At 40.3% G+C, this 25983-nt stretch overlaps 2 protein-coding genes across 5 annotated transcripts; one reads left to right on the forward strand and one right to left on the reverse strand.

Annotated features, from left to right (window-relative positions):
- Nucleotides 1-266: 266 nt before the first annotated feature.
- Nucleotides 267-5136, forward strand: ANKRD37 (ankyrin repeat domain 37). Of its 2 annotated transcripts, XM_020802506.3 has the most exons (5): nt 267-446; nt 719-871; nt 1547-1638; nt 2331-2563; nt 4944-5136. In XM_020802506.3, the coding sequence occupies exons 1-5, from the start codon at nt 420-422 to the stop codon at nt 4946-4948; spliced, it is 510 nt and encodes a 169-aa protein (XP_020658165.2). In that variant the 5' UTR covers nt 267-419; the 3' UTR covers nt 4949-5136. The 2 variants fall into 2 exon arrangements, with proteins under 2 accessions (XP_020658165.2, XP_078250043.1); XM_078393917.1 differs by lacking the exon at nt 4944-5136 and having other exon boundaries at nt 274-446; nt 2331-3151.
- On the reverse strand, nt 5072-25910 carry UFSP2 (UFM1 specific peptidase 2). Of its 3 annotated transcripts, none has more exons than XM_073001380.2 (12): nt 25731-25910; nt 23052-23130; nt 17867-18050; nt 17708-17774; nt 16205-16362; nt 13934-14126; nt 12161-12307; nt 11248-11412; nt 10904-11028; nt 9103-9179; nt 6183-6307; nt 5072-5912 (listed from the first exon to the last, which is right to left on the reverse strand). In XM_073001380.2, the coding sequence occupies exons 1-12, from the start codon at nt 25779-25781 to the stop codon at nt 5826-5828; spliced, it is 1458 nt and encodes a 485-aa protein (XP_072857481.2). In that variant the 5' UTR covers nt 25782-25910; the 3' UTR covers nt 5072-5825. The 3 variants fall into 3 exon arrangements, with proteins under 3 accessions (XP_072857481.2, XP_072857482.2, XP_072857483.2); XM_073001381.2 differs by having other exon boundaries at nt 16205-16359; nt 25731-25892; XM_073001382.2 differs by having other exon boundaries at nt 16205-16378; nt 25731-25868.
- Between the last annotated feature and the right edge of the window lie 73 nt (nt 25911-25983).

Genomic DNA, 25983 nt, shown 5'->3' on the forward strand with positions numbered 1-25983 from the left:
AGATTCAAGGAGGATTGCTTTGTTTTCTTTCGTGGCTGCTGCAAAGGGAGGAGCTGAAGGACAGAGTCTGTGTGTTACGTGTCTAGCTGCACTGTTCTCCATGGCTGCTGTATCGACCATAAGCCCTTCCTGCCCCCTCCCAACTCATAAGCATACCAAGCACAGGATGTTGGAAGGAAGCATCAGCAGGAACCAATCAGCACATCACAAAGTGGATTGAGCTGCATGTGCTCTTGTTTGTGTACGTGCAGCAGCCGGTTTCCAGCAGAGAAGGCGGGACTGCAGCCAGGGTACGGTTTCTTTAGCTGGCACTGCATTCAATGCACTGGCAGAAGGGAGTAAAGAGCTCTACTGAAAGTTAACTAATTCAACCACAGCTTTTGTCACAAGATTTTTGGGGGGGAAAAATAAGGAAGAGAATGTTACTGTTGGACTGCAATACAGAGGTAAGATTTGGGAAATCTGTACATTTAGTTTTGCCTTATAAAAAGATTTATAGTGAACTGATTATAACACTTTCTCACACTGCTGAGTAAACTTACAGCATCTTAAAATCAATGAGAAGGAACAAGAGAAGTAACACTCGTGTAAACTGCTTATTGTTCTGATGAAGTTATTTAATTATTTATTGGGAATAATTTCAGTTTTGTTAGTGAAAGACCTACCAATCCATCTTTAGTTACAGAAACTTTGTTTCAGACACTTCTCTGTCTTGCAGCCTGCTGGCCTGACCCACCTTCTAGAAGAAGGGACAGAAGTCAACATAGCTGCTGATGCTTTTGTCCAATCTCCAGCTCATCTGGCTGCTCATGGAGGAAATGCTTTCTTCCTACTTTGGCAACTGCAGACAGGAGCCAATGTGAACGAACAGGTATGTGTTTTATATTTCTTGGGCAGTCTAGTTCCAACACAGCCCATTTTCTCACGGTTATACTGGGCTGAACAGCTACTGTATGGGACTATGAACAGAGCATTTGGAAAGCAAGAAGCACCTGAGCAGCTTTAAAGCATTCTACTACTCTTGTGCTGTGGTGAATATTGAATATATAGAAAGCTAGCTCTAGTTTCTGATTTGCTGGGTGCTGTTGTATTAAGGGGACAGTGACATGATTCTTTTATTACAGGAGTATATATGTATGCTATAAAAGGTCTAAGAGCAACATGTTCACAACATCCGCAATCTTCTTTGCCTTATTAGCTGAGTGTTCAGAAGCCTTATTTTTAAAGGCTGCAAGTAAAAACTTACAGATTTTTATCGCCTGTATGAAGACTCTTATCCTGGGAGGTACAGTACAAAGAGTTGGTTAGGGTATAAATATTTTTAAATGGTCCTGATCCAAGGTACAGTTGGTTCTGAGGCAGAAATCGGTTATGCCTGCAAGTTGTTACAACCATAGTTGGACAATAGGGAGAAAGCTACTGCATTTCCTGTCTCTTTTATATTAACTGACCACAATCATTATGATAATAGTTCAGATATTTCGGACTAAGAAAATAAAACATCTCTCTCTCTCTCTCTCTCTCTCTCTCTCTCTTTTAAACATAGGATTGGCTTGGGGAAGCTCCAATTCACAAGGCAGCTAAGGTTGGGAGTTTGGAGTGTCTTGTTTTACTTGTCGCCAGTCATGCCAGCATTGAGTAAGTGCACTAGTTTTAATACCAATTACTTGTGCACAATTTATTTATATTAGTGCCCTAATACTATGCAATCCTAAATTATATTCTGCTGTTCATAATGGGTAAATGTGAGCAAATATTTCAGCATGGATCCTATATCTGACACTGAAAAAGCATTACTTGTGTCTTAGCAGAGCTTGGAAAAGTTATTTTTTTCCAATTTCTAATTTTTAAAAAATGAATCCAAGTTCTGCATATTACTACCTATATTGCACACCTTTGAATTGTACTTTAATTTGCAAAAAATACCACTCATACACAACTGGTACACGGGACTTCCAGACAAAGCTAACAGAGGATGGACACTTCCCATAGGTAGCTAATGACAGAAGCAATGGAACACCCCATTCGGAAATCTGAAATGAGATCCACTCACCTTCTTAGATGACAAGCTGCTTGGTTTTAGTCTAAATGAAATTTAGTTATGCTTAAGCCTCACTGAAATCAAAGGGTAGTAGGTATCAAATCTACTGATTTCAATAGATCTAAAGAACGACATGTGGTTGGATCAACACCATATAGTTCAATCTTACACCTGTTTAACAATAAGTAACATAAGTTAATGTAATTGATTTAAAAAGAAATTTTCTTTAGCTGAATGGAAAGTAAAATATCACCAGTCAAACTGATTGTGCTTTAATTTTATATCGTAGCTTGCGCAATAAGAATGGTCAAACAGCAGAAGACTTGGCACTGGCTTTGAGATTTCTGGATTGTGCCCACTTCCTCATGACAGTGAAGCAAATTAAGAACAGGAAAACAGTAGCACAACCTTGTTATTCTCTGAACAGCAATGAGGAGAACTTGTCCAGCAATGCTGCAACAAGACAGAAACGAGCATGGGCAATCAACAGATCCATAAGCAAGAAGAGAATGAGATCAAATGGTATATTTAATCTGCAGTAGTCAATATACTATATTAACATTACAGTGGCTTATTTTACGTACAATATGCAATCTGTCACTTCAGTCTGACAGAAATTCTTTCAAAACTAACAAATGGATTAAGTATAATAATTATTATGGATCGGGGGGTCATGCTTGTGAGCACGGGGGTGCTCCCGGCCCCCAACCGGTCCGTGGTTCCAAAAATGTAGGGGACTGCTGAGGTAGAGAATACTCAGAAGTGCTTTACCATTTTGGGACTGTGCAGCTTGCCCAAGGCCACAGAGGCTGGTTATATTCACAGGAGGCACAGTGGGAAATCAAAGTTCCAACCTATGGCTCCACAGCCTAAAACATTGAGCTATCCAGCCAGCTAGGGATCATGTCTAGAATCTAGCTAATGTAAATACAGTTCTACCCTGCAAGAGTTAGGAAATTATATTGGTTGCAAAGTATCAGGAAACAATAACAGCCAAGTTTTCCTTCTACTTTGCAACTCAGTGATATAGTAGAACTACTGTATACAGTAGTTTCATTTCATTGTTGTTGTTTAGTCGTTAAGTAGTGTCCGACTCTTCGTAACCCCATGGACCACAGCACGCTAGAGCATGCGATTTCATAGCTACTATTAAACTGGGTACTACAATCTTAAACAGGTTTGCTCAGCAATAAGCCCAATCCATTTCAATAGTATTTAATCCTGGTGACTTTAGTAGTCTAATTCATCTACCTTTAGTCACACTGACACATCATCAAGAAACAGCTAGTGGTAGACAGTATTGTAATGAACCAAATGCCTTTCACTCATCAAAGATAAATTTAAGCTTCTGCCTTAATTCACTTCAAATTAAGAGCAGGGCTATTTTCAGGACAGCTAACAAATCTTCCACATATCTGCCTGAGTTCTGATAGCTGTTTGACAAGATTAACTGCTATTGCCACCTTTCTTAAGAACTTTGCAAAAACGAAGCCCAAAGCATAAATTTAGAACTCAGTTATATGCTTGTATATACTGACACGTCATCCAATATCATAGGTGCTTATTTTCATTCACATAATTTTTTAATGTTTACTGTTGTGACATTTTAGTAGTTTCAGATCTACTTAGTACAGTGGTGCCTTGACTTACGAACACCCTGACCTACGAATGTTTTGAGTTTTGAACAGCTCCAGACGATAAATATTGCTTTGAGTTACGAATGGAGCTTTGACTTACGAACGGAAAAAAACTTTCCTGCCCTTTTTTTGACCTAAGTTCATCTTAGATCAAAAGAAGAAAAAAGAAAAAATATTTCTCCCCCTAGTGGTAGAGTACGGATTAACCGGCTTTGCATTAGTTCCTACGGTAACTAATACAGTGGTGCCCCACATAGCGAGGTTAATCCGTTCCGGATTAACCATCGCTATGGGGAAACATTGCTATATGGAACAGAAAAGCCCATCGCTATACGGAACAGAAAAACGAAGTTTAATGCGTTCCAAATGGGCCCAAAACTCACCGTTATGCAATGCCATAGCGCAGGCATTTTCGCGCCCTCGGTAAGCAAGGGCAGGGCGCAAAAACGCTGCGCGTGGCCATTTTGGGTGTTCCGGCGGCCATTTTGGAACCGCAGAACAGCTGATTTTTAAAAAACGCTATGCGAAGATCGGTAAGTGAAACGCTTACCGATTGTCACAAAGCGAGTTTTTGCCTATCTAGGCATCGGTATGCAATCGCATTAGCGATCCCAAAAAACGGATCGCTATGCGAATTCATTGTTAAACGGTGCACTCGTTATGCGAGGCACCACTGTACTTTTACTTATGAACCCTTGATATAAGGACAAAAAACAGCCGGAACAGATTAATTGGTTTTCAATGCATTCCTATGGGAAACTGTGCTTTGACTTACGAACATTTTGACTTATGGCTACCGTTCCAATATGGATTAAGTTCGTAAGTCAAGGCACCACTGTAGTTTCAAACATTTAACTGTTTTAAAATGCAATTTATAAACATCTACTCAGATGTAAGTCCTGTTGCGTTCAATGAGACTTAATGCCAGGTAAATTGGTACAGGATTCCAGCCTTTGGGGTGTTCTTGTTTAAAATTTCTTTTTGGACATTGGTTCAAATGTTTACTGAAACTGAAAAAGTGTCTTAAAAGTATTGTTAACAAATGAAGCAACCAACACCCTGATAACTCAGATAGAGTTCTTTTGTATGGGAGGAGAAAAGAACATCAGCATTGGCAAAGGCAGAAGGGGTGATCAACCACTTCCCAGGAATATATTTTCAAGTCTGAGATATGCTGTATAGAAACTGGATTCTTCTTATGGGCTATAAAACGTTTAATCCAAATGCAGATTATCTGAAAAATAATCTTCTCTGTGTTTAAACAGTATGAAATTCCTGATGTTATGCGAAAGCCTGTCACAACAAGAAGAAACATGAACAATCAAAACTCAAAGGGCCTGCAGCGCAAAACTACATATTTTGAACAATGCCTTCTGAGAAGGAGATCAGTTGCTTCTTGAAGAAGATACTTTTTTATTACAGCTATGTTTACAGAAAAATAAATATGCATAAACAGTACTGTTTTCTATCATCTCTTCTCCAAGTTGCTATGCAAAATTTAGAACTAATATAGTAACTGATATGCTGTTCCTTCCACAGTTGCACATATCATACATATTTACGAGGTGGGAGGACATAAACTTGCTACCAGTTTCTGAACATGTTACTTCATCAGCCACAGGCTATACAAATACCTTTAGATACACTTCAGAACATCATAATGTACAAGCTCTGTTCATCAACATACTGAACATATACATCTGCCTACAGGGATTATGAAACTGCAACTCTGAGGTGTGTGGTGGTGTCATATTGTGCCCTCAAGTAATGTTGTAGCACTAGAAATCCTAGGCTGCACATCTATATACACTTATCTGGGAGTAACTTTCTGGTTCTGAGCAAACATATAGCACTATATTGGTAGAATCAGATTATAAAAGCCTCAACCCCCAATTACAAAACACTTACTACTTGCATTTTTTTTTGAAAAATCACCATATATTTAATTTATGGTCTAAAATACTGGAAGAGTGTTACTACATAGGCTGGGGTGCAGAACAACATATTACTTTACATAAGATAATTCAACATTGCTTAAAAGCATAAATGTACATAAATATATAATACATACATATACACACATATTTTAGCAAGATGTGTGTGTTTCAGTGAGTATAGTAGTTTACCATAGTTGTCTAAACAGGCATTCAAATAGATTTAGGTCGCTGAGGCAGGCACAGATTATAATAAGCATCTTTCTTCCAGAAATCTGGACCTTTCCATCCACACCAACCCTGAAGATTAAAAGGAAAAAGCACCAACTGTAAGGCATGAGGCTGTAATGTAATAGCATTAGTTGGCATTTTTGTAAAACTGATATGAATCCCCAAATAATTCATTCTCTGTATTTATATATACTTACCTTCTAAACATTCAAAAGAATTTACACATATCAACAGGTACAAGAAATGTTGAAATGTATTTTTTTTTAATCCCATAAAATATTTCTCTTCAGGCACAACAATCTGCAAAAATGAAAATTGTGTACGAACATAGATCCTTGCCTTTTCTAGTATAGTATGCAGATCTTCTGCTCCAGTGTAATGTGGATCCAAGATCAGAAATTTTATATGCCCTGTGATTTCATTCCATGCCACTCCTAATATTGTATGAGCCAAGACACCACCACCTGAATTGGGAAAGTGAGAGAAAGAATATTCAAAATAAAATATAGATTTGCTCATTATACATTAAAACAGTTCTCTGACATTAAGGTAGACAATTTTCATTTCCCAACAAAATAAGTAAAGCTTTTCATGGAATACACAGCAGGGAAACCTGAAGAACCAAACTTGTACTATGAATAAAATAAACTATTATATATAAATAATTTCCAATCTTAAAGACTCCAACTACATGGGTTTTTATGCTTACACTCAGAAATAAGCTCAATAAAACTCATGGCTCAGCATGGCTGTTTGGAATTACAACTCATCTGTTTTTTAGCAATAGGATCACCATGCACAGCTGAACAGAAAGCTCAACAATACTATTTGCATAAGACATTTCTGGATGAGTTAATTAGATCAATTTAAAAGAAAATATAGACAGAGAGAGCTTTACCAGCCCCTATTAACTCCATGTCAACATCAGCCACTGAAGAGTTAGGTATGTGCTTAATACATGAGAAAAAGGATAAGTGGACACTTGTTTCCTGTCATTGGGGGATAGTCATTAAAGTACATCAAATGGGCATATATATGTCGAAATGTGAACAAACATAGGAAGTCTGCACTTTCAGGGTTCAATACCACATCAATGGCAGTGCATCACTGAACAGCACAGACTCCATAATGAGTTGCCTGTGTGGTCTTCCTCCCTCTCTCTGTGGAAAGAGACTGCATAAACAGGTCATCTGCATAATCAGATGTAGGCACAAAGCAGCCAACTCGTAAGTTACACCATCTCAATGATAGAAATGGGGAGCCTACTTCTACATGAAAAAGAGTGCTATCCTTGATAACAGATAATTGAGGCTGAAAGAACCTCATCTTATCTTGCTTGGGAATTCAGAAGAACTCCCCCCCCCGCCTCATTTTAGTGCCCTACAATGAGGTAGGTGGGTGGATCAGAGGCTAGAAGTGTCTCTAAGCTACCTGAAAATGGCCTAAACAAGAAGACAACAAACAAAAGGCACAAACAATCATGTGGTCAAATGATCAGTCTTTAACAAAACTTCTGATTTATGTGGCAATGTAAAAAATTTATTGAGAAGCAATTTCCACTATTTTCAGTGAATCTTAGTCCCAGGCAAGTGTGCCTAGGAGGACTATAGCAAAAAAGAAATAACGCAGGTTATAGCTTCTTTCAAAAATATAAATCTACAGGCCTACAGACTCTAATATCATTTGGTGAAAGAAGATCTGCTTCAATTATTCATTCACTCTTAATTTCCAAGCGAAGCCCATTATTTTGAAGAACAAACTAATCTTAGACATATGTTTTCATACTTTCTTGTTTAACCTTTTCCAGTAGTTCTTTCAAGCTGTTACTGCTTCCTTCCAGTAATATGGTGTCTATGTATCTTAGACTATTGATTTTTGTTCCATCAGTTTTCATTCCTCCTTCATCTGAACCTAATCCAGCTTTCCACATCATATGTTCTGCATACAGAATAGGCAAAAACTATACCCTCCCCCTGCACCTTTGCCTATAGGAAACCATTGTTTTACACATTTTGTCTTGACAATATTTGTCCAGAGTACAGATTACACACCAAGACAATCAAAAGTCGTGGTACGGCTATTTCTTTCAGAACTATCAATGGCTTTTCTACACTGAGGTTTGGCAGTGGGAGCACACAACTGTTCCTTTGCCTTGTAAATTTGTAAACCAAGAAACAAGATCTTAAACATGAAGATGAAATTATTTTCTCCAGAAAATCCATTAATTCCTCTGATCCTAGGTGAGGCCTCAGTTGTCAAGACCTTTATGTTTTACAATAGTTACTTGTTTTTGGGCTGCCATTTCAAAAACCTCATCTACAATAGCCACCTCCTTTATTTGGGTTGTAAATTCTACAACGGGGATTGTAGACAATGAAGTGATTTTTGTCAATCCTTTTTCAAATCCTGTTTGAGAGGATCTAACTGACCAATCACACTTTTTGTTTTGGGATCTACAGGCCATATCTGCTCAGAGTGTGGTGATATCAGCAGGCTGGATTTTGAGATAGAAGAGGTCTCTGTGTCTCTCTTTGCAGCTATATGTGCTCTGAGACATATCATGCCCTACTGTAGTATTCTTATTTAAATGTAGCAAAGTTGCATGCTGCTTTTATTCTTTAGCAATGCAGCGAAGGACAGAATTTGGGCTTAGTCAGCTATCGAGCAATGATGACATCATTATTACTACTGGTACTACTATCCTCATTATAGAAGCAAACACAACAGTCTTCTAGCAAATGTGATGATATATACTAAAACATATGTTGATAGTGAAGCACTGTCACTTACAACTGCTCCTCTGCAGACTCTGCCTTCTTAAAGTGGAAATAAAGGATCACATGACTGAAAATTTCCCACAGAAAATGTACATTATTTGTAGAAAATGAGTGGGTAAAGCATGGTGGCACTCCAGGTGTTACTTACTGAATTACAAATCTATCAATTCTAGCTAGCATAGCCAATGGACAGGAAGGAACGCTGGGGACTGTAGCAACATCTGGATGCCCTATTATGCCCTGCCCTGCTGTGGCAGGAAGAGAAAGTACATGGAAAGTATTCTAATTTGGCAAAATGTGGTGTTTCTGTTAAAGAACATTCAAACATATAATTCCTGAAAACCTTTGTGTTCTAAAAGAGCAGTCTCTAGGCAGTGAAGAAACAAACCACAATTGTCCAAGTGTTTTTTTTTTTTTTTTTGAAGTAGATAGAATATTTAGAAAATCTGAATGTATTAATTTCTGGGTATTAAAAAGCTCACCAATCATCACTGGGGTTCCCTCAGTTTTAAAATGATTAGCAAGTTCTCTTCCCTGTGAAGCCAGCTCAGACCCTTGGCTGAAAGCAAAAGTGATATTTTCAGTGAATTATGAAGGGAAATAACAGGAGTTAATGAAATACACAAAATTCAGTCCCTAACATCTCTAAATCATAACCTAAGGATTTTTCCCCATAGCCTTCCAAAAGGAGAAGCTGCCCCAATAAGCAGAAAGCCATTATTCCCCCGGACAAATATTTGACCACTGCTGTAAGCAATACCCAGTTAGACAGTGGATTCGCTTTCAACTCATGTAAACCTATGTATTGCCTGAACACAGAAATTATTAGTTTTGCTTCTAAAACAGAAGCCACAGCTTATATGCCTTACTAAACTTATTGTGCCTGCCATCTGATTAGAAGGCATGCTTCAAAGAACACATTCTGAATTGATACTACTTTGTATATGACTAATAACTTCAGCCAGACTTTGCTCACCTTAGAATGAACATCCCTGACCTGCTTCACATCTCTTGCTTATAGAGATGTCATTGCTGTTTTATATTTTATAGTCCTGATAATAAAACTCTAAAGCAAACTACATGTCACTCCAAACACTAATTAGAAACTAAAACTAAGAAATGAATTACTTATTATGTGAAAGCATTCTGACTACTATTGTTACTGTTGTACCAGTAGTAACATATTGGGTTTGATCTAAAACTACTGTTGAACAAAATGTTGTTCCTTAATGCCACTGCACAACTGGCATACAAAGAAACGTGGAGAATGAATATATTTTAAAAGGACTTTGTTAGTGAACAAAGAACACTATACCCACAAACCTGCAGGCTGCATATAAGTGTTTCTATGATGTGAACGCTGGCTGGATAGCTCAGTGAATTAGGCATCTGGCTGTGGAACCAGGGGTTGGGAGTTTGATTCTCCAGTGTATCTCCTGGGAGAACAGCCAGCCTCTTTGGCATTCCACAGGCTGTACAGTCCCAGGATGTCCCCAGAAGAAGGGAATGGTAAATCACTTCTGAGTACTCTTCATCTAGAATATCCTGGAAAGGATCACCATAGGTCAGAACTGACTTGAAGGTACATGATGATGTGAGAATTGGTCCTTTACGTAGCTTAAAAACATATGGAATCTACATGGGCCACACAAAGCCAAGATGTTTGCAAAGCTTCAATTATTAACCACTAAATGTTTTTACTGTCCTTCCTCAAAGAGACAAAGGAAGATTACATCAGTTAAAATCAACATAAAATCAATGGATTTTTGAGCAGTTGTGACTCCTTTCTGCATATGGCCTAAAAATGCAGATACAGTGGTGCCTCGCATAGCGAGGTTAATCCGTTCCAGATTAACCCTCGCTATGTGAAAACATCGCTGTATGGAACGGGGAAAGCCATTGGAACGCATTAAACTTAGTTTAATGCGTTCCAATAGGTGCCAAAACTCACCGTTCAGCGAAGTTTTCCTATAGCCGACAGCCATTTTCGCGCCCTCGGTAAGCAAGGGGAGGGCGCGAAAACGCTGCGGGCGGCCATTTCGGGGCTTCCGGTGGCCATTTTGGAGCCGCAGAACAGCTGATCGGTGGGCGTCGCAAAGCGAAGAACGGTAAGCGAAACGCTTACCGATCTTCGCTATGCGAGTTTCGCCCATAGGGGCCATCGGTATGCGATTGCATTTGCGATCGCAAAACCCTAATCGCTATGCGATTTCATCGTTATATGGTGCGCTCGTTAAGCGAGGCACCACTGTATTCATCTCCTATGTTACCACGTATTCTTACCTGACAAACAGTATTTTTGAAGTTATTCCTAATAGTTGGTTCAGTACAAGCTGTACTTCGATAGACCCAATCCACTGGCGTGATCCAATAAACTCTGGTGGCTTGTCTCCAACATCAACTAGAGCCTTTGGTGTTGTCGGTACCCCCACCACAAATGAAAAAGAGAAGTAACAGTCATTTGTACTGGCTGATATTTGTATAACAGAGTACACACATGCCCTGAGGCAACCTGTTTTCCTGTTAAAGCACTGTATTGTGTTAGGTGCATGTAAGCTCCTCTAATAATCTCACCCCATCAATAGCAGGGTTTCCCCAAGGAATCTGAACTTGGAAATTATGTGTACCTGTTGGATCTCCTTATGTGTAGGTATTGATCTGTCCGTATACCCCTGATGTTTGAACCATGAGCATATAGTCTGTAGAGATCTATAAGCACAGCCCCAGCCATTATCATCAATATGGTCTTGCATGTAATGATGGTAAGTATATGTGCCATATACCAGATATACCTGTGCCAAAAAGAGAGGCAAATAAAACACAAGGCTAGGTCCATAACGATTCTACAAGAATAGTCACAATCTTTGTAAGCTACATTATTGCTTCTATTACTACTACGTTTCTATTAATATTATAATTTACTATTATTACTATGACTTTTATTCATACTTTTCAATGTATTCTGAATATTGTGCAAAACCCAATAAATCCCTGCCTGCAGACTTACAACTGAAAAGACAAATTTTAAAAAGGAAAAGGGGAAGGGAAGAGAATGGGTAATCAAGAATGTTCAAGAAACAATTCTTCATACAGTGAATTAAATGTGTAACAATCAGGTGGTACAGCCATTGAGAGAGACATTCTGGGACAGGACAATAACTGCAACACCACAGGATGAGTCATACTACTGTATTTTACTTCTCCTTCTGATGCTAGCTAGTGTAAGGCATGCAGCATACTTGTACTAAAATCAGAGTTCTAGACCAGGAAACAAGTATGTGCTGCCATTTATCTCAAAGTGTTAAGTCAGATTCCTCAAGACAGCATCCCAACTCTTTCCTGTACTTGTTTGTACCTGTCTGTGTATTCAACCTATAGGTGGAGACTAAGGCCATGTGCTTCTCATTTGTGCTGGCATTGACTGATAGATGCTGGAAGCAACACAGATATATATGCTACTTTTATACAGGCCTCAAGTTTCCATGGAGTCTCCTCTTTAAATCTGAAATCAAAGCAAGAGCAAATACAAATGAAACTCACTATACCAGACTCTATGCCAGGTGGGTTGAGATGCACATGTGGGTTTCTGAGATATCCATCTCTGAATGATTCATCTGGAAAGTGATAGGCATTAGCTCTTCGAAAATAAGGCCTGTCAAATGGTAAGTTAAACCATCCATGTAATTCCTAAAAATAAGGCAAAAATGAGACAGGCAAAAATCAATAAGGAAACAAGATATCTTTGCTCTACTTTATAATACAAGGTAGTGTTAACATTTAGTCACTGCTAGCTGGCTATTAATGAAGCTCTACTGGGATTCTTGAGGGCATGCTCTCTCACTAGCTTGGCACATGGTCAAAATTCCCAGTGGAGACCCATTAATTGCACTGAAAAATATGCCATTTGTCTCATGCAACAGGATTTGAGCCATATATTTTTTAAAATCAAGTTTCTTTTTATCACAGCATATAATCGGCCCACCCCATGAGTCTAAAATGACAAATTACCGTATATGCCGCCGTATACGGCGACGGGGCTTATTAGACAACCCCCCCAAAATGCGGCGCCGGGAAGAGTCTTGGGGGGGCGGCGGCAGGAGGAGGAGGAGGAGGAGGAAGAGAGAAAGCGGGGCGTGGCGGGCGTGCGAGTGGCTTCCCTCCCTCCATCTGCCTGCCTGCCTGCGTTCCTCCCTGGCGGCAGCAGAAGGAGGAGGAGGAGGAGGAAGAGGGAAAGCGAGGGGGTGGAAGGCGCGCGAGCGCGCACCGCTTCCCTTCCTCCATCTCCCTGCGCGGCCCCACATCACTCTCTCGGCGGCGACGGCTCCCTCCCTCCTGGAGGCTGGAGGAAGAGGAGGAGGAAGAGGAAGAAGAAGAGGGGAAACGTGGTTGGCGGGCGGGCGAGCGAATGTGCGCTGCTTCCCTCCATCCATCCCTTCCTCCCCGGCCAGCGCGGCCCCGCATCACTCTCACGGCAGCGGCGGCTCCTTCCTGCCACCCGGCGTACAAGATGGGCCCCCCAATTGGAGGCATGTTTTGGGGGCCCCAAAACTCGTCTTGTACGCCGGCATATACGGTAAAGTACTCTTTTAGTACTAAGTTCTTTATACAAAGGCCTCTAATCGGCAATTATTTTCCCAAGGCCCTCCCAAAGGATTCTGCAGCTTGAAAAGGATCCCATGGAGCCTTGGGACCTGGAGGGGGTGGGGAGAGAAAACTTTTAATTGATAGTAAAAGGCCACGGCTGATGACACCATCAGCCTTATTCATGCAGAGCTGTGCCAACAGGATTCCGGCCCATAAATATTACACATGTTCTTTGTTTTCTTACATGTTAGTAGAGCATGAAAAAATGCCAAGTCACTGCTCCTGGAAACAGACACAGATCTATCCTACAGTCCTCTGAAGAGGACCTGAAAAACTAAGTGCTTCATACACGCAAAAATGAATCCTTACACAGTCAAAGGCAATTTGTATACTAGAAAAGAATGAGAAGAAACTACACTGCTGGGGTTTTCATTAACTACCCTCTCACTGAATGCTGCTGCCCTGCACACAGTAAAAACTCCTGTTACAGAGAAAAGTAATCATCTTTTAAAATACCATTTGGAACATTCTGTACAATTCAAGGCACTTCTGTATACTGTACAACCTACCTTGTAGGGTTGTAAACTGTAGTCTTACATTTAAAACATATGAATTATCAAATACTTTAAATCCTTATTTATTTTAATAAATAAAATTATTTGTATTAAATAACATTAATGTAAGTGACATTATAGACAACACCATATAGTCTTTCAGTGTAAGACCTACCTGTCTGTAACTCTCAAGCTGATCATCAGAAATGCCTGCAGGATATGAGATAGTTACAAGATGCTTTTTCCCTGGTAACATGAAATGAAATTGTTCAGGTGCAACAACAGAAGTTCCTTTCATGTATTTTAAAATGCACCTTTCCATATCAGTTAGCTGTGTGTGAATTGCATTCACAAGAAAGTTTCGTACACTGCAAGATATGAACAAAATATTAAAAACCGAAAGATTAATGGGAATACAAATTATACAAATACCCCCATCTCTAGTTGTGCCTATAAACACAAAGGCAAGGAGACCATGAAATCCCAAGAAACATTGTTACTTTATCCTCCTCTTCCACCAACAGGCAAGTAGTATGTACAATAAACTCAATGGTACAAAAATATTTGACCCAATCTTTGTTAACAATCTATTTCTTGCACTCCTAATTTTTCTGAGTAAAAGGATTACAACTCACCGAAAATTCAATTGACACATAAAAATACAGTGAAATCCAGCAGAGATATAACAATTTTTTAAACGGCCCTAATAATAAATGTTGTAAGCCGCCCAGACACCTGGGTAGTGTGGGCGGCATATAAGTTAAATAAATAAATAATAAATAAGTAAACTAAAAAATACACAGAGTGTGTTCTGCAGAGTATTATTATGAATAAGGACATGTTCTTCTTCCTAAATCTTTGGTTGGGAGAAGGTGAGTATATAGTCTTGTAAAAATCACAATCTCCATGTACTGGTTAGCTGTGCATGGGAATGAACAAACAGCTCATGTATTTCTGAAGCATCTTAGGATGCCAATATGGAAGAAGTAAACTTCAGGATATCTGTTGAAGTACTTATTATAACACTCCCACATTTGCTCAGCCTATATTTTTGTGTGTGTTTATGTGTTATGTGCAGTCAAGTGATTTGGATTTACAACAACCCTAGCATGGTTTCTAATGTATGTGAAATATACAAGGTGTTTTTGTCTGTGCTACCCTTCAATAATCTTTTATGGCCAAGTATGGATTTGAACTCATGTTTCCTACGTCCCAGCCTATCCACTTACATTACAGTGGGTCACTAGTATATCTGTAGGTAAATATCAACACTACAAAATACTCCACAAGTGCTCACTTAACTCTCGGAGCCTTGGATTCTAAGCTAGCCCACTGGATCGGTTCAAATCCTGAGGTACCCTCAAACAGAATTTTTCCCTCAGAGTTGTTCCCTATCTTTAGTCCCCCCATGATCTGCGTTCAGAAGCCCCGCCACTAAGCTTTTCCACAAAAGCTCTAGCGAGTCATCCACTTCTTCACTACAGACCTTTGACTAAAAGGCACTCTTGACTCAGAAAAAATCGCTTTAAACTTTGGCTTTACTGGAATCTTTTTGTATCCCACCGCTGCCACCACTTGTGATGTTTACCACATGGCCCCTGCTTGTTTCCCTAAACAAAGAGCTCACACTATGTCATCGCACCAGCAGATACCAATTGTGACGTTTTCTCTTTTCGTCACTGCCACCAGTGGATTTCCTTTATCCACAATATATAAAGAACTTTAGTCAGACACTGTCTGGTTACTGCCAATAGAACTTATTTACTGAAGTATATTAAATTTAATCAGAATCACAGATGTTCTTTATTCAATGCATACAATCAAATCATTAAAATGTCATATAGCTTGCCACATAACCAATCGCCACCTGCTCTATTTATCTTGACCAGCTTATCTCTATTAGTACCTGTTCTCACTATCTCCCTATCTCTCTTTCTCCCTGCAAATTCTGTATCTCCTCCCTCATCTCTTCTGCCAAACCTTCTTATATCCGCTGATTCTACCCCTCCACTCCTCTCATAGGCTCATGCAAATGAGATCCTGAATATGAGTGATGGGGTGACATGGGACAATTGTCACATATGTGTTATGTGCAGTCAAGTGATTTGGACTTGCAATAACCATAGTAGGGTTTCTGACGTATGTGAAATATACAAGGTGTTTTTGCCTGTGCTACCCTTCAATAATCTTTTATGGCCAAGTATGGATTTGAACTCATGTTTCCTATGTCCCAGTTTATCCACTTACATTACAGTGGGTCACTAGTATATTTGTAGGTAAATATCAACACTACAAAATACCATAAAACTCCTATGTCCACATTTCAAAGTAGATCAAGGCCAGGTAAATATTGCACCTTGAGATCTCTCACCAGAGAGAACTGTGATGCATGTCATAACAGAATAGAAGATGTAGAAAACAGATAAGTACATCCTATATGACTTACTTCCGCCACATTTCTTCTGGAGACACAGAGACAACAGCATCAACTGGCAAAGTCATGCTAATGTAGTGATGCTCCTTGGTCTCCTTTTCAATGACTGGTGCCCGGGCCTCCAATGCAGTTGTCATTTCCAGCATAAGATCTATGTTTACTATAGGCTGCTGCAAATAATAAAGGCTTAAAGGTACAAGTTGTACAATGTGAATCTTTTTATTTTTAATTACATACGAAACAAAACTAAAAAAAACATACATGCTGTACACTCAATGTGCTCTTCACAACCGGAACCAATAGAGATATTCTATTTTTTTTCTTTTATGGAGCCCCATTCCCCTTCCAAAAATACACTGACTCTTTAGAAGGTACCCAACCTTTCCCCCTTTACTAGTACAAAATCAATAAATTCTCCCAATATATTGTATCTCTAAATATATTCTTATTTAACAATCATTTTCTTACTTTGATAGTACATGTCAATTTATAATTGATAGCGATATTCCATACTTCGTTATACCAATCATTTAACTGAAGATTACACTTAACTTTCCAATTCTTTGCTATTATTAATTTAGCTGCTGTTACTAAATTTGTAATCAATTCTTTCTTCTCAGCTTTTAGGCAAAGATCAAGTCTACTACCATCTGAATCTGCTATGGTTTCCCTATGGAACAAGTAAAAATTGGTGTGAGAAATTTAGATCAGAAAAATAGCACACAGGGAAAGTGTTAACATCCTCCACACTGTAGCTTCAGCCCATGTTAGGTGGTCTTGATGCTGCTTGTTAAACAAAAATTATATCTAATATAACAGCTACTTTGGCTTAAAGACTAATCACAAATTAGGGGACTGACTGACTACTGCATCAGTGCATTAATGTATCTGGACTTCAGGGCATTACTCCAATCTTAGAGTCTAGGGGAAAATGTTAGGATTTAGATATGAACTGCACATTCAATTCTGAGAATTATTTCTTACATGTCAGCTTCTTCATTTGTGCCAAATGGATAAATGTATTATGAAGATGATACAGTGGTACCTCGACTTACAAACATCTCTACTTATGAACATTTCAAGTTACAAACGGCTCCGTTCACAAAATTTTGCTTCGACTTGCAAACAGAGCCTCGACTTACAAATGAAAAAAAAAACTTTCCTGCCCTTTTTTTGACCTAAGTTCATCTTAGGTCAAAAGAAGAAGAAAAAAATCTCCCCCTAGTGGTAGAGTACAGATTAACTAGCTTTGCATTAGTTCCTATGGGAACTAATGCCTCTACTTGTGAACAGCGCCTCAACATAAGAACAAAAAACAGCCGGAACAGATTAAATGGTTTTCAATGCATTCCTATGGGAAATTTTGCCTCAACTTACGATCTTTTCGACGTACGAACGCCGTTCCAATACGGGTTAAGTTCATAAGTCGAGGTACCAGTGTATCATGTATAATTTAAATAGCTCTCCTTTTCTTATCCAGGTCTACAAAACTATGGCAATAAAAGGCATACATACTTGTTCCTGAAACTTTTTATCTTTCTTTTTTGAAAACCTGCGTTTAGCCTCATCTTCCTGGTCAAATCTGGAAAACAGTAATAAATCCAGCTTTAAGAATGATTGTACTACCAAAGTCCTCAACAGCACTCGTTATTTTTTCCATCAAACTGTACTCACTGGATAAACCGTAATATCTCCTTACAAGGAGAGTCATCTGAAAGCTCAGTTGCAACTGAGTTTTTTCCACTATTTGGCCATAAGTACACTGGGCTATGGCAGATTCTAAAAACCAGTACATCTGAAGCCAGTTTGGTTGAAAGGTCACTGAAAACATATTTTAATGCTTCTTTTGTTGAGGAATCTAAAATATAAGGAGAAAAGAAGATTAAAAGGATGGGCAGAGCAAGGAAAAAGTTTAATTACTTTAATTACTCAGAAGGACCTTGGAAAAAAAGTGTACAATTGCTCGCTCCATCCACTGCTAAGAAGGCAGTGGCTTCATCTAAAGTGAAGAACATTTAAGCATTTTAAAACTTCCTAACTTACAGGGGCAGAAAAGCAATGGAGTGAATCTGCAAAGGTTTTAGCAGCAGTAATTAAAATAAGATTAAAGATGGCTTCAAAACTGTAATTCTTCGCATTTACTTGTTTAATTTTTCAGAGTATCAATGTAAATTTGATTATTATGCATTTATCTTCTTGATTTAAGTATGTTGGTTTTATATCACTGTGATGGACAGGTCAGTAACCACTCCTGTCCATCACAATGGAACCCTGATTTAGCAACCAATGGTTGAACAGAAGGGGGGACCAAGGAAATATAAGAGGAGAATGGAGATTAGTTAAAGATCAGAGTTAGGACTTCAGTTAGGGACTTCAGTTGGATAGAAGCAGTTTAGGTAGTTAAGACCAGAAATGTGTTAGAGAAGAGCAATAGAGATATAGAGAATAAGATAGGAAATGAATAAATACCTTGATTAAAATGATTCTTCATAAGCAAATATAAATATTGTCAAAGCACAGTTTATTGAATGTATAAAATAAGACCATCCATGATTCACTTTATACGATTTACTTATAACCACACAAATAAACATTGTTATATTGGATAACTGTGATTTAAGAGTCATATTTGATATAGTGAGGAATAAATCCTCTGGTGGCAGCAAAAAGAGTTGAAAAGTAAATGTCATACCCGAAAGTGAACCTGGGTTGTGTGGAAGAACAAACAGGGGAACTGGGTGCGTGCGACAATCACACTAACTTTTTATGTACTACCTGTAAAGGTATATGGCTAAAGCAAATAAAGAATACTTACATAATGGAATATGTCGCCTGGGAAAAGTGATAAGTTATCTAAACGTGATCTAATATTTTGAGTTGTAATTCTAGACATATTTCCAAAGGAATATGTTGCATTAAACAAAGTGGATCTTGATTTAGAGTAAAGCTTGGGAATATTGAACCACAAATCCCATAATCTCTTGGCCAGCTTGGCCAGTAACTGGGATTCTGGGCTAGTAGAGTGCAAAAAAAGTAGTTTCCAAGCTATACTTCAGACTAAACATGTAAAAGACCGTTCTAGTATATATACTTTTTATCAGCATGGCTAATGACAAACAAAAATATGTTGCACTTATTTGGAAATGTTCCTACTCTACAATAGTTACCTACAATTACAAAAACAGGACCTGATATTTGAATATATGACACAAAAGTAGAGTTTTGATTATTACAGAGTTATCCACTACTGTATATTCTTAAGCCTGCTTGCTTGGGATCTCCTCTGCTTTTGGTAATAATTTCAAGTCAAGTGGCCTTAATAGTTGCAATCTATACTTGTCATATTTTAATGCAACTTGTTTAGCAAAATAACATGTTAGAACATTTGTGCATCTACAGTTCTTTGCTCTTCATGATAAAAGCAAAAGTCATTTCCACCAACCTGCTTTCTAAAACTGGAAATGTCAGAAACTGATTCTGCGATTTTCTACACGCAAACTATATGCTCTGCTATCCACCCTGTGGCATTTTACATTTGGAAAGCAGGGCAAAGTTATCTAGCTCCATACAATTACTAGGTGAATCACCTGCTAAACATAGGCACAGGCTTGTACTATTTTTCTAGTTAATATATTATAGAAGTCCCGTATTTTTCGCTCCATAAGACGCACCTCTCCATAAGACGCACCAAATTTTTAGGAGAAGAAAACAGGAAAAAAAATATGTTTTCTTCTCCTAAAAATTGGTGAGCCTTATGGAGAGGTCTGTCTTATGGAACACAACCTAGGACCCTTTGGAGGCTCACCCAGACCCCCTGAAGGCCAGAGGGGGCAAAATCACCACCCTCTGGGGCTCTTTTGAGGTTTGGAAAGCTTCAGAAGAGCCCCAGAAGGTGGCAATTTCACCCCCTCTAGCCTGGTGGGAGGGCAGGGTGAGCCTCCAAAGGGTCCTAGAGTGTGTTCCAGGACCCTTTAGAGACTCACCCTGCCCCCCCGGGGGTCAGAGGGGGCAAAATCGCCACCTTCTGGGCTCTTTTAAGGCTTGGGAAGCTTCAAAAGAGCCCCAGAAGGTGGCGATTTTGCCCCCCCTGGACCCGTGGGGGGTGGGGGTAGTGTGGCAAGGGTCCGAGGGGGCCTTCCAGACCCTTGCCACGCTACCCCCCCCATGGGGCCAGCATGGGCGAAATAACGACCTTCCAGGACCTTTTGAGAAGCTTTCCAGCCTCTCAAAAGGTCCTGGGAGCTGGCGATTTCGCCAGGGCTGGCCCCGTGGGGGGGTGGGGGCAGCCTGGCAAGGGTCCTGGGAGGCTCCCTTGGACCCTTGCCACGCTACCCCCACCCCCCCACGGGGCCAGGGGGGGTAAAATCACCAGCTTCTGGGAGTGTTTGGAGGCTCCCCAAGCCTCCAAACACTCCCAGAACCTGGCGATTTCACCAGGGCTGGCCTCGTGGGGAGGTGGGGGCAGCCTGGCAAGGGTCCTGGGAGGCTCCCTTGGACCCTTGCCACGCTACTCCCACCCCCCCACGGGGCCAGGGGGGGTAAAATCGCCAGCTTCTGGGAGTGTTTTGAGGCTTGGGAAGCCTCAAAACACTCCCAGAAACTGGCGATTTTGCCGGTGGGAGGAGCGTCGCAAGGGTCTGAGTGAGCTTCCAGGACCCTTGCAACGTTCCCCCCACCTGGAAGCTGGCGATTTCGCCTGCGCTGGCCCTGTGGGGGGGGGAGCATCGCAAGGGTCCTGGAAGGCTCCCTCGGACCCTTGCGACGCTCCCCCCCACGGGGCCAGTGGGGGCGAAGTCACCGCACCATAAGACGCACAGACTTTCTACCCTCCTTTTGGAGGGGAAAAAAGTGCGTCTTATGGTGCAAAAAATATGGTAATTGTTAGGATGCTTCCTTTGGAGCCTTAAATGGCTTTCTCTTCCATGCTGCTATTCCACCTAGCAAGCAGCATTTTATAATCCCTAAATGATGCAACAAAAGCCAGTACAAATATTTACTTATTTTATTTATTTAACACATTTTTACCTCACCTTTCTCCTTGACAAAGACTCAAGGCAGCTTACAACATTGAAAGACAATATTTAAAGTTGAAAATAGTGAGTATACAACAGTGGTTAACATCATTAAAAGACAACATTTAAAGCTCAGAACAATGATTATAAAGAAGCATCTTACATAATTAAAAGGCAATATTAAAGCTAAGAACAATAGTTATACAAATATTAAAAAAACAAATGCCACTCTGAGAAATGCAAAAAAACAAAAATGGAAAACACAAAGTAGTACTAAAAATCCAGTCAAAGCAGTAATGCATAACAATTAGACATGGGGGTATTCATATATTAATACAAATATACTTGCACAGCTGGACTTAATGATGGGCCAGGCCCTGTGGCTGGCCCATCCACTTACGTGTCTGGCAGCAGTGGCAGCCTCACTCATCCTTCCAATCACTCCCAGAGCTCTGCTCTCTTTCTGCTCGCCTGGCCACTCCAAGCAGTGAGAGGGAGGACAAGTCTCCCTGCATGGCTGCTGAGTTACTAGCCAAGTAGGAAGAGAGTGGAGATGCAGGAGCAATTGGAAGGATGTGAGAGGCTGCTGCCGCCGCCACCAGACAAGTGAGTGGATGGGCCAGCTGCAGGGGCCAGCCCCTCATTAAGTCTAGCTGTGCGGGGATATTTGTATTTGTATACAAATACCCCCATCTCTACTAACAATCCATCCAAAAATCACACACAGGCAGCTAGTTATTGAGGGAAGGCTTGCCTGAAGAGAAAGGCCTTTGCAACAGACAGCAAAGATGGGGCCAGTCTGGCCTCCTATGGGAGGGAGTTCCAAAGTCTGGGAGCAGCAACACAGAAGGCTGTCCCCTTCTGTATGGCGGAATCCAGATGATCTTAACATCCCAGCCAACTCATAATGGGAGACACAGTCTTTGAGATAGCTTGGGCCCAGGCCATTTAGGAGTTTATAGGTTAAAACTAGCATTTTCTGTGCCCAGAAATGGATCGGCAGTCAGTGGAACTGCTGTAACAGGGGAGTTATGTGATCCCTGTAATCAGCCCCAGTCAGTAAGCTGGCTGCTGCATTTTAGACCAACTGGAATTTTCTGACACTTTCCATCAGTAAGCTCCACACAGAACACATTACAGTAATCCACCCAGGAAGTAACTAGAGGGTGTGTCACAATGGCCAGATCAGATCTCTCAAGAAATGAACGTAGCTGGCACAGTAGTTTTAACTGTTCAAATGCACTCCTGGCCACTGCCAAGACCTGGGCATCTAGGCTCAGGGATTAATCCAGCAGTACGCCCAAATTGTGAAACTATTTTTTCAATGGGAGTGTAATCCCATTCAGCACCCTATTCCTTGATCTGCCTTTTGACTAATCAGAACACCCTCTGTCTCGTCTGGATTAAGTTTCAGTTTATTCACTCTCATCTAGTCCACTACTGATACCAAACACTGATCTAGAGCTGAAGTAGCTCCCTTGGATTTAGGTGGCAAGGAGAAGTAGAGTTGGGTGTCTCTGCATACTAGTGACACTGAACCCCAGAACTCCGGATAATCTCTCTCAGTTGTTTCATGTACAGAAGAATTCACTGTTGCTCCTATCCAAGTACTGGGATCCAGTTTTAAACATTCCCTTGAATAACACATTTCCAGACTTGCTACAAATAATAATAATGATAATGATAGTCATCATCATCCTGCAAACACATTTTAAATATGATTATGCATATTGTAACCATATTTACTTTGGTTAATTTGAATAATTTTGTCAATTATGTCAGTTGATGTCTTCTATAAATATATCACTGATACTGTAATACAATGTGTAGTATTTAAGGAGACATACCATCAGTTGTAGCCAATTGGAATGCCAGATCCAGGCCTCCTCTTATTCTAAAAATAATGTCCATAGTCTCTACAATTACCTGTTTGAAGAAAAGACAATGCTGAATTACTCCTGCTTTGGTTAAGTCCTTGTTCACTTGTCACAGAAGTGTGGCTTATAGAACTTTCATCATGTACAAGGAACCGCCATTCTTTTTTATGCTCTGTGTATCAAAGTGTATATTGTTAATGCATCAAATGCCCTGTGTATAGAATGACAGCAACACACCCATATTTCCCCAAAGAAATGCAAATGCAAATATGATGTTGACTTCAGGAGGAGGAGATTGGCATTGATGAAAGACAAGTGAACTTCTAGTACTATCTAACCATGTAGATATGTACTTGGAAACAGTGCCATTATTTCAAATATTTCTAAGTAAATATATTATGGAAACCATTAAGTACAATCCTAAATCCATGCCCCTATATAAAAAGAAACAAGGAAGTTCAAATGAATTCAATGGGAATTCTCAGCAAGTATATATAAAATTATGCTGTTAGTTTTGCATTTTATGCTTAGTGGGCTTATTTCCCAAGTAGCTGCTTAGTTCTCAGCTTTTCAGTTTGATCCTACCTAGATTTCAAGACAACCAAGATCAATGATACATTGTGTATAAATGTGCATTGGATTTTATTTTGTTTCTATTAATTTCACAGGCTTACCAGCCTAATTGGCGAAGATATCATTAGCCTTGTTATTACATATCTGGGCACAGACTTGTAGATAAAATTCATTTGTATGATTACCATGAACATATACATGAACTGACTAGTTTGACAAAATAATTCTCTGATTCAGCCTTGCAATGGGGCAACTGAAAATAAAAGACATAACAGGAAGTCATTTGAGAATTTGAGCATCTTAAAGAAAACAAATCTGCCTTTGTATTCAAGTAAAAATATTTGTGCTTGGCAAGATGTTACACACATTCAAACTTTTGCTCCATAAATACAATCTTCCCCAAACTGATGCTCCTCAGCTATTGGGAATTCTGCATGGAAAGTGTAAGTCCAAGTTTTCCAGTCTCCTTATTCTGCAGAAAGTAATATTCTGTCTTTATTCTGTCTTCTAACTTAGGCCTCCTCCACAGAAAGCATTTATGCTATCCCCCCTCCCCACTTTCTGCTGCTTGCTGCCAAATAAGCGTGGCTTTTATGGGGTTAGTATTAAAAAGTTTTAAATCCCCTTTAAGAAATAAAGACCATTTAAAAATAAAATCTTTATAGAAAACTATTTCAGAAATGTTTATTAAATCAACCTCCCTGCTGGATTGTTTTGATTCTTTTTGAGTAGTAGTTTAGCTCTAGTTGAAACCTTCTAACTGGCAGCCTCACTTCAGTGAACCACTACCGCTTATGCTTTCTTGAGAAATCAGCATTTCTTTTTAAAAACTTTGGCAGAAATACTTAATAAATGAGCTTCTTTGTTTGGTTTTTGTTTGTTTGTTTGTTTTGAACTCTACCCTGGTACAAAGTATTCCTGGGGGGGGGGAACCCTTCTTGCAACACATAAATTGAGACAAACTTTGCATTGTGTAAGTGGCAAGAAAAATACCACTTAAATCAATATAGAACCCATTACTTCCACCAGAACAAATGCTTTGCCTAGACAAGCCCTTAGGCGTCACCGAAGCTACCAACATGAATTTGACCAAACTCGGGGAAGCAGTGGAAGACAGGAGGGCCTGGCGTGCTCTGGTCCTAGGGGGTCATGACTTAATGACTAAACAACAAGAAGACAAGTCCTTAGTTACTGTTTAAGTCTTTACAGAGAAGAGCTGCAGCATGAAATAAAGGCTGGCACTAACTCTGATGATCACTTGGCCTTGCCAGTTTCAAATAAGCTTTAATCCAGAACTGCACAATTTAATAACATAAGGGAATTTCTAATGTTTCACATCTTTTATTATTATTAGTTCATTTCCACCTCTGATAATTATAAATTATGCATATATGTCAAGGATATGCTATGTCCCTCATATAGTAGAATGAGGGTCAAGATCTCCAGAGCCAAATCTAGGGAGACAGAAAAAAAACCCTTTCTTTACAGATAACCAGTATTGATCTGAGGGGCACCTATCTGGACTGGGTTTCTGGGCCCATAAAGTAAAGGTAAAGGTTCCCCTTGACAATTTGTCCAGTCATGTTCAACTCTAGGGGGCGGTGCTCATCCCTGTTTCCAAGCCATAGAGCCAGCGTTTGTCCAAAGACAATCTTCTGTGGTCACATGGCCAGTGCGACTTAGACACGGAATGCTGTTACCTTCCCACCAAGGTGGTTCCTATGGATCTAATTGAATGTGCATGCTTTCGAACCGCTAGGTTGGCGGGAGCTGGGACAAGCGACGGGAGCTCCCTCCCTCCCGTGGATTTGATCTTAGGACTGCTGGTCTTCTGACCCTGCAGCACAGGCTTCTGCGGTTTAGCCCACAGCGCCACCACGTCCCTATTCTGGGCCCATATTCTTGTTCAACAAATGGGAAGGTGGTCCATCCCTGATGGGCGATGAGGCAGAGCATCCTTGCGGCGGCCTTCCAGGTGGCCCCCTATCCCTCCCTCTCTTGCTACGAAGAAGAGGCTCTCCAACCCCTTCCTCATTCCAAGGACAGCGGAGGAAAAAAGAGCCCCTCCTCACTTACCACATCCGTCAAAGGCACGCTCAGGGGAGGGGGCGCCCCCGGGAGCTGCATCCTCCTCCTCCTCCTCAACGGGAGCCGGGCCCTAAGAGAGCTCCCCTCACCAGCTGACACGTCCCGGCTTTCCCCAACGCGGGCGAAGAAAAGGGCGGGGAAACAGGCCGTCAGCGGCAAGACTTCAGCCTCACGTCGGCCTCTGATGACGTGGGCGACTGAACTACATTTCCCGTCACTCTCTTCTTTCGTGGCGCAACCG

This window comes from Pogona vitticeps, chromosome 5, assembly GCF_051106095.1.
Source record: "Pogona vitticeps strain Pit_001003342236 chromosome 5, PviZW2.1, whole genome shotgun sequence".
NCBI classification, from domain to species: domain Eukaryota; kingdom Metazoa; phylum Chordata; class Lepidosauria; order Squamata; family Agamidae; genus Pogona; species Pogona vitticeps.

What these genes read in the sequence shown, in the direction of transcription:
- UFSP2 (XM_073001380.2), bottom strand. Translation starts at nt 25,781, where the DNA reads ATGCAGCTCCCGGGGGCGCCCCCTCCCCTGAGCGTGCCTTTGACGGAT. An exon ending in ATAAAAAGTTTCAGGAACAA is followed by an intron (nt 16,363 to 17,707) that starts GTATGTATGCCT and finishes TATTATTTGCAG; the next exon opens with CAGCCTATAGTAAACATAGA. An exon ending in CTGGCATAGAGTCTGGTATA is followed by an intron (nt 11,413 to 12,160) that starts GTGAGTTTCATT and finishes TTTTTGGCACAG; the next exon opens with GTATATCTGGTATATGGCAC.
- ANKRD37 (XM_078393917.1), top strand. Translation starts at nt 420, where the DNA reads ATGTTACTGTTGGACTGCAATACAGAG. An exon ending in TGTTGGACTGCAATACAGAG is followed by an intron (nt 447 to 718) that starts GTAAGATTTGGG and finishes TCTGTCTTGCAG; the next exon opens with CCTGCTGGCCTGACCCACCT. An exon ending in GAGCCAATGTGAACGAACAG is followed by an intron (nt 872 to 1,546) that starts GTATGTGTTTTA and finishes TTTTAAACATAG; the next exon opens with GATTGGCTTGGGGAAGCTCC.